Source organism: Chironomus tepperi, unplaced genomic scaffold (assembly GCF_022539635.2).
Source record: "Chironomus tepperi strain 1889 unplaced genomic scaffold, CSIRO-AGI_Ctep_v1 contig_351, whole genome shotgun sequence".
Classification (NCBI taxonomy): Eukaryota; Metazoa; Arthropoda; class Insecta; order Diptera; family Chironomidae; genus Chironomus; species Chironomus tepperi.
The window spans coordinates 119,446-134,888 of record NW_027226473.1 but is presented as its reverse complement, the minus strand read 5'-3'; the positions used below and the strand labels follow the sequence as shown (position 1 = coordinate 134,888).

General features: G+C 32.3%; 3 protein-coding genes across 3 annotated transcripts; 2 read left to right on the top strand and 1 right to left on the bottom strand.

Annotated features, from left to right (window-relative positions):
• Positions 1-126: 126 nt before the first annotated feature.
• LOC139094210 (CDK5 regulatory subunit-associated protein 2-like) lies at positions 127-1,570 on the top strand. The gene is made up of 3 exons (XM_070645186.1): positions 127-795; positions 1,043-1,237; positions 1,403-1,570. Exons 1-3 carry the CDS (start codon positions 157-159, stop codon positions 1,568-1,570), a joined length of 1,002 nt encoding a protein of 333 aa, XP_070501287.1. The 5' UTR covers positions 127-156.
• Positions 1,452-5,729, bottom strand: SMC2 (structural maintenance of chromosomes 2). Its single transcript, XM_070645177.1, has 6 exons — positions 5,559-5,729; positions 5,308-5,405; positions 4,548-5,249; positions 4,298-4,489; positions 4,092-4,239; positions 1,452-3,914 (listed from the first exon to the last, which is right to left on the bottom strand). Exons 1-6 carry the CDS (start codon positions 5,626-5,628, stop codon positions 1,603-1,605), a joined length of 3,522 nt encoding a protein of 1,173 aa, XP_070501278.1. The 5' UTR covers positions 5,629-5,729; the 3' UTR covers positions 1,452-1,602.
• A 301-nt stretch (positions 5,730-6,030) lies between these two features.
• On the top strand, positions 6,031-7,886 carry JMJD6 (Bifunctional arginine demethylase and lysyl-hydroxylase PSR). The gene is made up of 4 exons (XM_070645145.1): positions 6,031-6,333; positions 6,407-6,603; positions 6,663-6,954; positions 7,017-7,886. Exons 1-4 carry the CDS (start codon positions 6,255-6,257, stop codon positions 7,661-7,663), a joined length of 1,215 nt encoding a protein of 404 aa, XP_070501246.1. The 5' UTR covers positions 6,031-6,254; the 3' UTR covers positions 7,664-7,886.
• The last annotated feature ends 7,557 nt before the right edge of the window (positions 7,887-15,443 follow it).

Here is a 15,443-nt window from a genome sequence, read left to right as displayed (position 1 = left end):
GGATTTATTGTGAAAATTTGAATTTGAGAAGCTCGTTAAATTTTTAAATCTCAAAATGACGTTATTTTTTAATTTTAGCAATCTTTGACATTGATTTAAAATTATTAGTTAAATATTTTTCTACAATTTTTCTCGAGACTTAAAATCCCTCCAAAAATGTCAGACGATGATGCTATCATTCGAAAATTTCAAATGCGTGCCTCGTCAGCACAAAGTCCAGTCTATTATGTCCGGCAATCTGAAGAGGAACTGAGAAACCTTCAAAAAGAGAATTTTAACCTGAAACTGAAGATTTATTTTCTTGAACAAAATCGTGACGGAAGCACAAAAATGCCGGAAATAACAAATATCGATGAAAAGGAATATTTTGATTTAGTCGTTGAGAATGAAGCATTAAAAGCTGAATTAATTGAAAAGAAGGAAATAATGTCCAATGCATTAGATGTAATAGACTTGCTTGAGAAGCAAAAGGAAGACGAGAAGAGAAAAGCAGAAGAGTTGGTCGATGACTATACAAAAAGGATTGAAGAACTTAAGGTACGGTCAAAATTGTCCAAAAGAAAATTACATAAAACCATGAAGCAAGTGCCAGCCATTGAAAATCCGAATAATACCAAACTTCTCGAAGAGGAATTGAGTGCCTTTAAGACACAAAACACAGAATTATTTGCTAGAATTAATGATGTCAAAAGAGAAAATATCAGTAAAAATTTAATGATTGAAAAGCTATCAATAGAAAAGTTACAGCTTCGTAAGCAATGTGATGAGATGGAGAAGGCATTCAAAGAGAATAATGTGAGTAATTGGAAACAATTTTTAACGGTTTTCAAAATTTTAAAACTTTTTAACGGTTTTCAAAAGTTTGAATTTTTTTGACGGTTTTCAAAATTTTGAATTATTTTGGAAATTTCCAAAAATTTGAACTTTTTTCACGGGTTTTCAAAAATTCAAAAAACCAAACTCACTATTTTTGCAAGATTCAAATGATTAAAAGCCGTTAAATTCAAAAATCAATAATAACCGTCTCTTTTCAATCCCACAGAACCTCATAGCCTCTCTCAGAAAGGAACTATCCGAAACCACAAGCGAATGCGACATGTCAGACCTCCTTAATCAAAACAAACAACTCAGCATGAAATTCGAAGAATTATCTCAAAAATATTCAAAATTAGACCAAAAATGCCGAGATTACGAAAGAATAGTCAATGAGCAGTCAGAGATCATGAAGGCACTCAATGTGAGAAGAAAATTTTACTTTGCATTAGGCTCCTGTATAGTTTCTACCGCTGTTCTAATTTATGTTGATTTCTTCCGAAATCCTTAATATTTAGTCCTAAATAAATTTAAATTAATTAATTTTGGATATCCTTAAAAAATATTTTTTTAATTTTTCTCATTTCAGCGTGCAATTGAGACTAAAAATGATGAACTTGATGACTATAAAGCAAGAGTAGAGTTTAATAGCACAAACTTTATTCAAGACAATGAAATTAATCTCAATGAATCAAGCATACGTAAATATCCCTTCCATAATCCACTTTTTGGAAGCTTTCAAAGTCTTTATCGATAAAAAGTAATAAAAAAATATAAAAATCTTAAGACCTAACTCTTATTAACTGTCCGCATAACACCAGAAACGCCATCGACAAACTTCGTCCGGAACAGCACATTAGCATTGTTGAACATTCCATCCTTAAGTGACACAATAACGAATTGTGAATTTTTAAAATGTGCTTTTAACATTCCGCCAATATTCTGGGTATGTGACAAGTCTAAGGCAGCATCGACTTCATCGAGAATGTATAGTGGTGCTGGTTTGTACTTAAGCATAGCTAAAATTAATGATAAGGCAACGAGAGATCTTTGACCACCGCTTAATTCCGTCAATGACTCCTTCCAAATGCCATTAAAGCCAACCTTAACTTCCAGTCCTTTGAGGAAGTTCTGTCCTTCTGGTGGATCTAATTTTGCTTGTGCGCCTGGCAGTAAAGTTGTAAAAATGGAACCAAAATTGTGATTGACAACTTCCCATGCTTTTTTGAGATTCTCAACTTTCTTTGTGTCCATATTCTTGATGCTGTCCAAAATCTTCTTCTTGTCATCCTCGACTTTTGATCGTCTGTCCATAATCTTTTTGTAATGCTCTTCTTCCTTCTCTAACAGCATCATGGCTTCCTGGTTGATATTTCTGCTTAATTTTTCCTTATTTTCTTGTAATTTTTGGAGTTTTTGACCTGCTTGTTGTGGATCTTCCTTACTATAATCATATCTTGTGTTTCTAGCTCCAAAATGATCTTTGTCTTCAGGTATCCATGGATATTTCTCTTCTAATGCTGCAATCTTGTTATATCCATCAGTATTGTCAGCCCTGACTTTAACAATTTCATTTTCCTTCTTCTTTATGTCCAATTCCAGTTCCTGAATTTGTTTCAGTAATTTCTCTTTTCGGTGTGTTTTGGTACGAATTTCTTTGTTCTGTGCTGATATTTCATCCTTTTGTGCCTTAATTTGTGCTTTTAGTTCTTCTGTTCGTTTCTTCAAGTCACCGTCGCTGTTGCTGGTCTCATCAATTTTCTTCTGGAATTCCTCAATATTTTTCTCCATTTGAATGACTTGTTCCTTACTTTCAGCTATTGTCTTCTTTAATTCCTCAATTTCAAGCTTCATTGTCTCATATTGCTGCTCACGTTTCTTCCAATTTTTCTGTGACTGTTCATGTTTTTGTTTGGCCTTTTTCAGTTCCGTTTCTGCATTTTTCAGTTCTCGTTCTCGATGTCCTTTAGAATCGGCTAATTTTGATGTCAAATCCTTGACTTTTGCTTCATTAGTGACGAGTGTATTCTGACATTCCTCAATTGTTTTTGTTAATGTCTCAATTTTGGTCTTTAATTCATTAATTTCATCTTGATCTTGTTGGAATGCCGTCGATTGGATTCTCTCCTTGGCTGCTCTCATTTGGATCTGGAAGGTTTCTAGCTTTTCCTTAACATTTCTGTACTGCATTGCAATACTTTGAAGACTGTCGATTTTCTTCGTTATTTCCTGAATTTCACGAAGTTTTGTGTTCAGCTCATTCTTCATGTTATTGACACGAGTTACTTCCTCTAGAATTGGTGGACCAACAGCAACAGCACCACCTGACAATGCTCCACTTGGTGACATTTCATCTCCATCGAGTGTATAGCATTGTCTTGAGATATCTCTATGATATGTGACTTTCTTAGCTGATTCCATGTCTTTACAGATGAAGGCACTTCCGAAAAGATATTTCATTGCTGGCTCAACTTCCTTGTCATACTCAATCAAGTCAATTGCTGGAATTGCATTTTCCTTGCCGACCAACTTTTGGGCTAGATTGACTGTATGATTGTCAATTGTACGTGCTGTGATCTTATTTAAAGGAATGATTGTGACACGATTGACTAAATTTCCTCTTTCCAGCAGTAACTTGCCAGTTTCATCGTTGTCTGTTATGACATTCCTCCAACTTCCACCAATCATGCTTGACAATGCACGAGAATATTTCTGATCCTTAACACGAATGCAATTAGCGACAAGTCCTTTAACACGTCTTTTGTCCCAATTTGGAATTGGATCATTATATTGGAAGTCGAATTTTGAGCCATTTTGACGGTCGATATTTTGACGCATTGCTCTGCATTCTCGAGTCAGCTCGTCCTTCTTTTCCATCAGTGCCTCAATTTCACCATCTTGATATGTTATTTTCTTCAGCTGATTTTCGAGATTCTTAATTTCCTTGTCTGTATTGTTGATAACTTCTTGATCCCTAATGTATGCTGTGTCATTTGTCTTTACTTCCTTTTCTCTCTTTTGCAATGTTTGCTTGGAATATTTCAGTTCCATTTCGCTCTTCTTGATTGTACTTTTGGCATCGGCAATTTTCGAGTTTGCATCTGGTTGGAAGAGATTGAAATTATTAGTTTAACGGTTTAAAAGAATTCAAAAAATTAACGGTTACAAAATTTTTAAAAATTCATAAACGGTTAAAATTTAAATTTTGAAAAGCCGTTAATTGTTTTCAAAAACGGTCGAAATGTCAAAATCAGCTATAAAACGAAAATTATACTCACTAGTCAACTGATCCTGAAGTGATGTTGCTTCTCCATCATCATTGATAGCCAAACCCATATTAACAGCTTCAAGGCGTTTCTGAGCGACTTGGAATGCTTTTAAGTCATTTGCTTCGCCTTGTTTTAGTTCCTCGAATGTTCCGCCCATCTAAAGCAATAATCGTCATTAAGACGTCCATAAAATAACGTAAAAATTGCAAGCTTACCTGTGCCATTTCATTTTCCTTCTTTTCAAGTGCCGTTTCGTCAATTTTGATGTTCTTTTCCAATGTTTTCAGCTTGCGTTGCTCGCTCTTCATTTCCTCTTGTGTGGCATTGATTGTGGCTTTAAGCTTGGCATCTTGTTGATTTAGACCTTCCAGTTCTTTTTCAAGCTCCTTCAAGTCGCCTCCTGATTGCTGTAAATTTACAAAAATTAATATTTTGGATAGTCCAAATATATAATCAATCACTTACATTATCTAGTGCTTCCTGAATTTCCTGGACTTTAACTTCAATTTCCTTAATCTCTTCGTGATCTTTCTCAATCGTTGCCTTATTATTTTCAATGGCATCCGTAAGATTCTGAATTGTATTTTCACAATTTTCGATATTTTTACGGCACTGGAGATACTTGTAGGATATGTGGATTCTTGTAAGATTCTCAACATCACGACACACTTTCTGATACTCAATATATTGTTGCTGATCCTTACGCAATTTGTCTAATTTAGGCTGGATGTCGTCCCTGATCAATGAATTAAGTTCATCAAGTTTTGCATCCTTTTTCTGGATTAAAGACATGGATTTTTCTCTCTTTGACTCATACATGCTAGTTCCAGCAGCTTCTTCGATCATTGATAGAATTTCTGGTGGTTTCATGTTTAAAACTTTTGTGATACGTCCTTGCATAATAAGGAAGTTTGGATTATTGACATTCAATTGAACGGAACAGAAAAAGTCTTGGATTTGCTTGTATTGAGCATTTTTGCCGTTGATCATGTACTTTCCCTTTCCACCGACGACAATTTGACGTGCAACTGAAATTTCCTTACAATTTTCATATCCAATTGGACACTGGTTCTTGTTGCTGTTATCAAAGTTGATTGTAACTGTTGCTTTTGTAACGCCTGCCTGTCCACTCTTGTAGACGAGATCTTGAAGTGAATTGGCGCGAACCTTAAAAAGTATATGAAATTAATTAGCTGCTATGAAAATAAAGTTTTAATAACCTTACGTGAGAAAGATTGGATATTCCTAAGACAAAGCATATACTGTCGAGGATGTTTGACTTTCCAGTTCCGTTTAATCCAGTGATTGCATTGAATTCTTTGTCTATATGAAAATATTAATTTAGAGACATAAAACATTATTTCCGTTTTGCTCAAATGATTCTATCTTGTGTTATCAGCTATTGTGTTAACTAATAAGCTACTATCTATGCACAATTCACTAAATATTTAAGAAATTCCACAAAACAAAACTTACCAAATCCATTAACTTCTGTTCTTCGTCCATAAGACTTGAATCCATCAATGACTATCGACTTGATGTACATTATTTCAACTTATTTGGTATTATAGATTATAATTAAGGATTATTAGCTTAGAAATAGCGTAAAAATATAGAATTATTAATTTTTTGACCGCTCAAGTTTTCTTGTTTACTGTTTTCAAAAAATAACGGCCGAATTTTAATTTGTAGGGTTTTGAAAAAACATTTGTGAGGTTTTGATGGATTTTTCAATGTTAGCATGCATTTTGGGAAATATGATTGAATTTTAAAAGTTTGTCGGCTTGTCTTACAGATTTACTGATTATTTTGAAGAAATACAGGATAATTAACTAATATTCATTGGATATAGATTCATTTGTATACGCTTAGCATGATTTGCAGCTCCACCTTGCTAATGCAATAGATGCGCTTTAACATCAAAAGATCCAGAAAGTTTTATCACTGCCATAAGCAATTTTCCCCCTATTTATACAAAGTCTACGTGATAAATAAATTTTTTCAATTTTATAGCTTAATTCACCATCATTAATTCCATTTAATCTATTAGACCAATTAACAACTAATTAATCTACGACTAGACATAAGAAAATAAAGAATTTTACAATAAGCAGCCGTGATACGAAGTAAATTAGGACAGTGCCGAAAAGTAAATATTTGAATAATTTAGAAATGTCTAAGGAAGACGAAGTTAAAATCTCTCATCGTGCTAAGAAGCGTATAAAGGAAGTCAAGAAGAAGGCTCGACCAGGTAAATGGATATTAATGCTACAGTTTAATGAATGTCATTGATTACATCGGAACTGTTTTCTTCTTGTTTCTAGAACTTGCCTCAACATATATGTGGACTGAATTAGATTATGCTAAAAACTTTGAACCATACACTCAATTTGAAGACAATTGCCCACGTATTTATGGACCCGATGTCAGCTGTGAAGAATTTATTGAGCAATATGAAAAACCTTATATTCCTTGTGTAATAACTAACATTCAGGAAGGATGGAAAGCACAATCAAAATGGGTAACATAAAGCTTTATGTATGTTATAGCTATATGCTTAATAACTTGTTATAATTCCAGACAATGGAAAGATTGGCCAAAAAGTACCGAAATCAAAAGTTCAAGTGCGGTGAGGATAATGAAGGATATTCAGTCAAGATGAAGATGAAATATTACGTTGAGTACATGCAAAAGTCTAATGACGATTCACCACTTTACATATTTGATTCGTCTTATGGCGAACATCATAGACGCAAAAAGTTACTGGATGACTATATTGTTCCTAAATATTTCCGCGATGATCTCTTTAAATATGCTGGCGAAAGTCGTCGACCTCCGTATCGTTGGTTTGTAATGGGACCAGCTCGTTCTGGTAAGCTTAACTAAAGCATAAACCAAAATATTGTGTAATTTATAATTGATTGACATTTTCAGGCACAGGAATACATATCGATCCGCTGGGTACAAGCGCATGGAACGCATTGGTACGAGGCCATAAACGTTGGTGTCTATTTCCAACAAACACACCCAAAGAGCTTCTTAAAGTAACTTCATCGATTGGCGGTAAGCAACGCGATGAGGCAATCACATGGTTTAACAAGATTTATCCGCGCTGTAAGCAAATAGACTGGCCAAAGGAATATGCACCAATTGAGATTCTACAGAAGCCTGGTGATACTGTTTTTGTGCCTGGTGGATGGTGGCATGTTGTCTTGAATTTAGATGATACAATTGCTGTAACCCAAAACTTTTGCAGTCGAACAAATTTCCCTGTTGTTTGGCATAAAACAGTTCGCGGACGACCAAAGTTAAGCAAAAAATGGCTTAAAATATTGAAGGAAGTAGAACCCGATGTAGCAAAAATGGCTGAAAAGATAAATGTCAATGAAAGTTCAGGAATGGCATCCGACAGCTCAAGTAACTCGTCATCATCAAGTAGCAGCTCTAGTTCAGATCAAGATTCCGATTCAAGTTCGGAAAGTGACAGCGGACAAGAAAGTCTAACTGCACATAAAACAAAGAAACGTAGGAAACTTGATGATTCACCACGTCCGGGACCATCATCGAATAATTCAAATTAATCAATCAAATTTAACAATTCTCATCAAGTCGCTAGAAGATTTCTATTAATTATAATTAATTAAAAAAAATTTCTTAGAAATTTAAATGTGTTACTTTCGTGAAAAAAATTTGATTGAATTTACTTTTCATTCATATATGTAACGTATTTTACCTACTCAATATAGATAAAATGCCTATTATCAAGAATAATTTGTAAAATTACCAAAAAAAAAAAATCAACAACTTTTTTCGTTTTGGAATAAAGGCTAATTTATGGAAATTTCATAATTGACATAAAAATCTCTAATGGTGCAAGTTTGTAACCATTTCACAAATAAGGCTATATATAACAATCAGCATTAATCATGATACCCATTTTTGAATATATATACACTTTTGTTGAGAATAAATTTACTTTCGAGTATGAGGTATTCAAAAAAGGAATCAATGATTAATAAGTTGATTGCATACAGCTCAATTATTGACACATGGTATCACAGCTTCACTTACCTTTTTCTCCTTATTTACTTACTTTGTATTTCAGAGATAATTAAAGGATAGTCACGCTATGTTTTTATGCTTCAGATTTGTAACGGCTGAAATTTGAAATTGCAACGTAAATTTTGGATTTAAATTTGTTTCGTTAAAAATCGTAGTTGACTTAGATTCACACCCTGAACTGTGTTTTTTTAAAATTTCTTTCCTAGAAACAGTGAATATCAAATTTTAATTAAATTAAATGTAAATTACATGCTACGGACATTTCAGTGTCGAAAAAAGTCGACATTTTTGAAAAAAGTCGACCTTGTGTCGAATTTGGAATTTTTTGCATATTTTTGTCTAATTTCAACATTATTAATCATCTATTTTAGCTAAAGATTGATCTACAAACAAGAATTGTTCAATTAAACCTTGTTATTCAATGAAAATTAACTAAAATTAGTGAAAATTTGACGGTTATTTTGAAATTCAAACGAAAAATAACGGCTAATTTCGACATGTCCGTAGCATGGTAAATTAGTGTAAAACAAGCAGCTATACCATCATCCAGTCTAACAACAACATAAAATCTAGCACTTAATCATGAATTATTGTAAAAATTGTCACCACATTCAATTTAAAATTGATTACCAGGATCAACCAGTAAACAAGACAAGGAAAAAACATCAACTGTAATTAAATGATCAATTGCTGAAGCTAGCGTCATTCAGGTATGTCATTTTAATATGTTTTACTATTCCACATAACTCAATTGAAATGATTTAATTTTTATTATCGATAAATACACATGAAGAAGCAATAATTCATACATGACTAGCATATAATAAGAAACTATGTTTAAATAATGAAAAATGATCAGAGATTTCATTTCGAATAAATTTATTTCCATCGCTTCTACAGATTGTGTTTCATAGATAAAAAAATAAATTAATTTTGAGTCTTATAAAAATAGAAACTCAAAAAATCGTGTTAAAGAAAATGTCAACGCAATTTTTAATGGACTTAGTTCTGTATTATGAAATATTATAGTCATCTAAGAATTCGTACAAGTTCCGGTATCTCTTAATAATCTTTATTATTGTGAAATTTGAATAAAATTTGCGAAATTTGATAGATCCAGCAGAGTATAACTGAATAGATTGATCAACAAGACGAGCAGATATCAGTTTCTGCATGGAAATTGCTATTAAGATGTAAATCGACCGGCATTTTATTGACTGAGTCACAAATGTAACATAAATTCACCAATATTATGATTCTAGTGACTTGAGTCATCTGACGCGTCTTAATTTCATTAAAACTCCATTTATAGGCATTATTGGCTATAATTGACACTGATAGCTATGAATACTGAATATTGATATTCACAAAACTCTAAGTCGTTCTAATGAAAATGGGTTTGAAAGTTCCATGTAATCGCGAAAACGTGTACATTAAAAATATTTAAATAAGCACAATGATATGCACATTAAATAATAATAAAAAATTCAATGAACAATGTAAAAATGTGAAAAGATCCAAGAATTATTATGCCGGTAAAAACCAATTTCTTTTTTTTAATGTGACTAAAAGAAGTTAAAAAACATCACGGGCGATAATCTAGAATCAAGAAAATGAAAAATGTATGCAAAAATCGTTCCACCTACGTTCGTATCTATTTTATTCCCTCTCACTCTTGTGTGTATCTTATTTTAAATTCAAAACTCGATTTTTAAGGGGATTTTTAAGAACGCGACAAATGGCATTAAAATTTGAGTTCAACACACGGATGAGGAGAAGCAAAAGATATTCATGAATTTTATTTTTATTTTTTTTTTTTACTTCTACTTCGAAGTTCATGGCTAAATAAATGGTAGAATGGAAAACAGTATATATAAATTTTTTGCAAAAAAAAAAATCAATCGCTGTATTCCTTGCATGGACAAGAAACAAACGCTCTTGTTAAATAAAGCCCTGTTCTTATATATGAATGTATTCAGCAATCATCTGAATCTGAATGTATTTTCTTGTAGTTTATCTCGTTATTTTCAATTCTTTTTTATTTTTTTTTTGTGAACGATGTAACCTTAAGAAGAAAATTCTGGTTCTTTTGATGGGCTTGATGGTCTCAAGGTTTGGAAAAATGTTCAGAACTTGAGATCGTTAGGGATATAAAGAAGTTAAGTGCTTCTGAGGGGTATCATGTCAGTTACAGGAGAAATTGAATATTTATAGAATTAACTAGAAGGGTTCGATTGTGTCTGTTAAGAATATGTCAACTGTCGTTTCATATTCAAATTATATTTGCAACTACAATTAATTGATTCCCCTTATATAGTTGTTTACCCCTTATAAATATTTTAGTCTGTTTTCTAACTTCAAACAATAAACACCATTCTTACTTAAATCCGTAAGGAAGTTCTTTAATTATACTTATAAACAAAGCTTTAAGTTGACTTTGATTTTGTAAGAAAAATTCCATGCGAATTGTGAGTCGACTTTGATTTCTGTTTAGAAATAAGCTTTGTTGTATTATCTCCTCAACAGTGTCTGTAGAGGATTCAGATGGAAGCTAAGCTCAGGGTTCTAATTTGTACTTGATTGTACTCTTCGTCAATAGCAAATTAGGCCCAACTAGGCTAGAAACTGTAACTTCATTGAATCTCAACAAAAATGATGTCATAGTAGTCTTAAAAGTCTTATAAGCATCTTCATCCCGTTTTCTACTTCAAAAATTTGAATATTTCTCGCTATATTCAGAACACTATGATGCGCATACATTTGTATGAATCTCTACGTTTTTCTTATGTATCGAATCTTTTTGCCCATTTTGCTGATTTTTATTTTATTCTTTTCTTAAAGTCAATTTATATATTTTTTGCTTGCTTTGCTTGCTTTATGAATTCGGTACATAAGACGATGATGATGCCAAAAATACTTTTTTCCGTTGGTTAAATTAGCTTCAGATGAAATAACTCCCTTTTATCTCTTCTTTTCACAATAATTGAGGAAGAAATTCTGCTCTTTTGATAAAAAAAATCTGAAATTGAATTAAGTTAACCGTAATGGAGAGGAATTATTTATGGTTTTTCAATTAAGTGCTTTGTACATGTTGATTTTTTTACAACATGGATGAACTTTCAGAGGCAAAAAAATAAATCGTAACATTTTGCTGACACGTAATTTGTTGAAACATCGAAAGACGCTTAATGACTTTTAAGACTTGTGGATTTTAATTACAAAAGCTATCAAGATTTGTCCACCTACGCGTCATTCGACAGTCGTACATGTGGTAGATTAATATATGCTTCATTTGCTTGACCACAAAAACCAGATATAATTAATATTCAAGCTAACAGCGCAGCGTCCTAAAAAAGTAAAGATGTGGTACACGCACATGTCATGTTATAAACAAAATATAGTCGTTTAATTTCCAAATTAACAGGTGAAACTTGAGCATATTTTTATGATAGCATCTATATCGATTATGTGCCTGTTTAGTGCTTTTTTGAGGCTGGCTATAGATTTTTGGGGACAATGTTGAGCTACGTAATGCCTAATATATCAACAATTCATCCTATAGCCACCCATGTCCAATTAATTGGTAACTCGAGCAGTGTTAGAACGGAATAGAAGGTTAATGACAGCAACACATGAGGATCATTTTGGAATGTGCTAAAAATTCAAATTATTATTTGACGATATATTTTTAAACACTAATTTCCATAAAATTAAATATTTTTAAAATATTCAAAAATCGACCCATGACAGATAAACAGCATAAATTTATGGAAATCATGAATCAACCAAAATTCCTCGTGGGCGAAAAAACATGAAATTTTTAAATAATTGTCGACATTAATCAACTGCAAAAAGCCATGACAAGCTTTAAATACATTTGATTGAAGATGGCTTGTGCTTAAATAAATTCTGATAATTTATATAATGGAAATCAGTTGGAAACGCCATGGCAGTTGAGAATTATTAAATGATATAAATGCGAAAACTAGCAATTGGATTAATTGGGGATTCATTTTTGCGATTGGTAAAGGTCTGTTGACCATATGTGGATCGGTGGGTGTAATCAGAGTTGTCACAACAATTTCTTAATAATGGTTTTTCTTACAAAACCATACAAATTATAACGAAATTGTACTTTTTGCCTATAAGGTACCTGGCGACTTGGGTAACAGATTCCTGTGACCGGCAAAATGAGTACAAATTATTGATAATTTATATGGTTTTTCCTCCAAAACCATACAAATTATCAAGAATTTGCACGGTTTTTGCCTGTCACAGGCACACAATTTTTGCACCTCTGGGCAGTGATAGAGTCAAATGAGTGGTTTAGATCCTATTACAGACTGAAATCTAGTATAACGCTTTAGTTCTGAAGTTAGAGAAGTTCTGTCTAAACGAGTAGTTCTGAAGCCTTAGTTAGGAAGCTACCACTAACCATGAATGACACCCATATGATGCCAAAGCCTAATTGTCAATCCTCCGTGATTACGAACAGCTTTTCTTTACAACTGTAAAGATAGCACCCTTACAGACATGATCTCCATAATAATTATATTACCGATACATTAATGTCAGTTCCTTTTCTTTGCTTAATGAAATAAAGAGAAATAAAACTTTTTCAGTATCATGTTGCACGTTGTTGGAAATTAACAATCATTTTCAATCTCTTACATTTTTTTTTGTTTCTTCATTTGTACATTCTTTAAAAAAATAAAAAAAGATTGTGCATTTATGCATTTATGTTCGCTATTAAGATTAACTGCAAAGAGTTGTGATGGTTCATTTATTTTTAGCCTCATGCCTATATCATCCTTTTTTTAAAACATTTATTTTTTAATACTTATTCGCATAAATTAAACATTTTTATGGCTGTACGATTATTTTCATTGAATTGTGAAGGTAATACTGGTACGAAAGTAGCTATTAAATTGAAATAGAGTTATTGGATATTTTCCACTTAAATTGAAATCAATTATATTCGCATAAATTTTAACGTCTTTTTATAATTTAAAAAAATAAAATTGAAATCTTGTTGGCAATTTCGTCAGCAAATGTTCAATTTAGACTAAATTATAGAGGATATACATTGTTTAATGTAAATTTCGCAATGGTTATGAGTATGTTGAGCATGAAAATGATCAATAATGATTAGATGCTAATAATTTGATTTAAAATCATTATGGATTTGGTATTAAAGGCCTTAAGCTAACGCAGTTGCGGATGCTGTAGATGAGGAATTTGGATTTAATGGTAATTCATGGTTGGTTAGGACTTGGATAGAGTGGATTAGGGATCGTTCGTGTATTAAGGGTTATTATAATGAATTTATGAATTCGAGCATCGTCCCCAACATCCTTAGCAGCTTTACGTAGTGTAGTCAATAGCTCCTAAGTCATTCAGAATTGTCCAAACAAAAGAGTTCGAACTCCACCTGTTTGGAGTCCGTACTTCATTAGGAACGCTTTCACATTGAAGTCTGCCAACTCTGAAGTCACTTATTGATGGAAGCATCAATTAAAAACATTAAAAATGACTAAAACCTGAACAAATTTAATCAACCCAACATTAAGCTCACAATTCCGATACAAAACCTTGACATTAAACCTTTAATTTCCCAGAACAAGCCATACAAGCAGACATACTACCTACATAAGCATCTCCCATAAGAAACAAGCTCATGCGACACGTGTCCGGATAAAAAAACATTGATCTGAAGGACAAAAAAGTCTGCAGTCAGACTATCAACAAGTATGTACAAGTAAAACATTCAATTAAAGAATTAAAAGATCAAAAAGAAATACGAGTTTTTGCAGAACAATCCAACAATCCATAATCATAATGTGAAGTCAGACAAAGTGAAATGACTTTAATCGTATATTTTACAAGCACATTAGTAACAGAAGTAATAAATAAGTAGCATAAAGTATATAGTTTTAAGTAAATTAAGCAGATCTAATTGAATACGTATGAAGCAACTGATCATTTTTAAAAGATATAGAATTAATCCGTGAAAATTCTTTTAATTTTTTCTGTTTTTTATCGATTTTTCGTGTATCAAAGTTCCTTCATCTGGCTTTTTATATGTAGCATGACATACTCGAATTTCCACATAAACGGGAATATAAATTAAGAATATTTTTTAAGAGATATGAGAAGAATAAGAAAGAGGAAATTTGCAAGTTTGTGTCACAAAAGTTAATTTTTTGTTTCGTTCGTTTCTCTCTCAAAAAAAAACATAACTCAATAGACTTCAATGAATGTATGGGAACGCAAACCAAAGTGATTTATTAAACACGATAAAAATTCTTTAGTTATGGAGGCTGAAAAAGAAATGAACGAGAAGAGAATGAATAAGAATAAAGAAAAAATGAAAAACTTTTTTGCATGATATAAATTTTGTTGAATACAGCAGTTTTGAAAATATTTCTTCGACCAAGCTTGCTTCAACGTTCAAAAAAAAAGAACGCGTTGATAAATGATAAGTTATTAAAGTTTAATAGAACCAGTTTTCTTCTCCTCTTCCATTCAATTCTTTGCTTCTGTCAAAAAAGTATATACAGAATGTTACAGCATCATTGTGGTCTGAAATGGAGGTAAAATGGTGGAATTTTGGAATTTTAAAATTTAACTGTTAAATTGTTATTTGAATAAGTATATAGGTGTCTTTCTGATGAATAGGGAGGGTGCTTGGCTCAATTTTGGTCGGATTTTGGGAATCTTAAAATTGAACGGTCAAATAATTATTTGAATCTGCAGTTAAGTGTATTTTTGGTTAAATAGGTAGGGTGTTTGGCTCAAATTTTGTACACTAACTCGAAGGTCGTCGGTTTGAATCCAACCATTTCCAAATTTGTTATTTTTTCAGAAGTTAAGATACTTCAACTGCCTAATGTACGTAAAAAAGCCTTAACTTGGCTTTAACTTGAGCTCTGAGCATTCAAAGTTGTCGTTAAGTTAAGGAACGAGTCATAAATTCGAATCGTAGAGATAGATAAATTGATGAGAGCTACTAGATTAACTAATGATTGGAATATTGATAGAACGACCTAGAAAATATCATTATGTGCCTATAGAAGATCGAAACTAGTTCCTGAATTTATTTTGAATCTGTTTGCTACTCAAGATATGTTGTAATAATGTCATGAGCATTTCTGCGAATCTTGGTCATATTGACAACAATCTATATAAAGATTGAGAGGTTATTGAGAGGATTCGAACCCATATACCCACAAACAGAGATAATGATACGGTTCTGTAGCTTAATCATTTGCCCACAGTGGTCTTATTATCTCAAGATTT

Excerpts from the sequence above, each read along its gene's own strand:
- LOC139094210 (XM_070645186.1), top strand. The coding sequence starts at position 157 with ATGTCAGACGATGATGCTATCATTCGAAAATTTCAAATGCGTGCCTCG. Across the intron at positions 796-1,042 it reads AGGCATTCAAAGAGAATAAT|AACCTCATAGCCTCTCTCAG; the intron begins GTGAGTAATTGG and ends TCAATCCCACAG. Across the intron at positions 1,238-1,402 it reads AGATCATGAAGGCACTCAAT|CGTGCAATTGAGACTAAAAA; the intron begins GTGAGAAGAAAA and ends TTCTCATTTCAG.
- SMC2 (XM_070645177.1), bottom strand. The coding sequence starts at position 5,628 with ATGTACATCAAGTCGATAGTCATTGATGGATTCAAGTCTTATGGACGA. Across the intron at positions 4,490-4,547 it reads TTCAGGAAGCACTAGATAAT|CAATCAGGAGGCGACTTGAA; the intron begins GTAAGTGATTGA and ends GTAAATTTACAG. Across the intron at positions 3,915-4,091 it reads ACTTCAGGATCAGTTGACTA|ATGCAAACTCGAAAATTGCC; the intron begins GTGAGTATAATT and ends TCTTCCAACCAG.
- JMJD6 (XM_070645145.1), top strand. The coding sequence starts at position 6,255 with ATGTCTAAGGAAGACGAAGTTAAAATCTCTCATCGTGCTAAGAAGCGT. Across the intron at positions 6,604-6,662 it reads GGAAAGCACAATCAAAATGG|ACAATGGAAAGATTGGCCAA; the intron begins GTAACATAAAGC and ends TTATAATTCCAG. Across the intron at positions 6,955-7,016 it reads AATGGGACCAGCTCGTTCTG|GCACAGGAATACATATCGAT; the intron begins GTAAGCTTAACT and ends TGACATTTTCAG.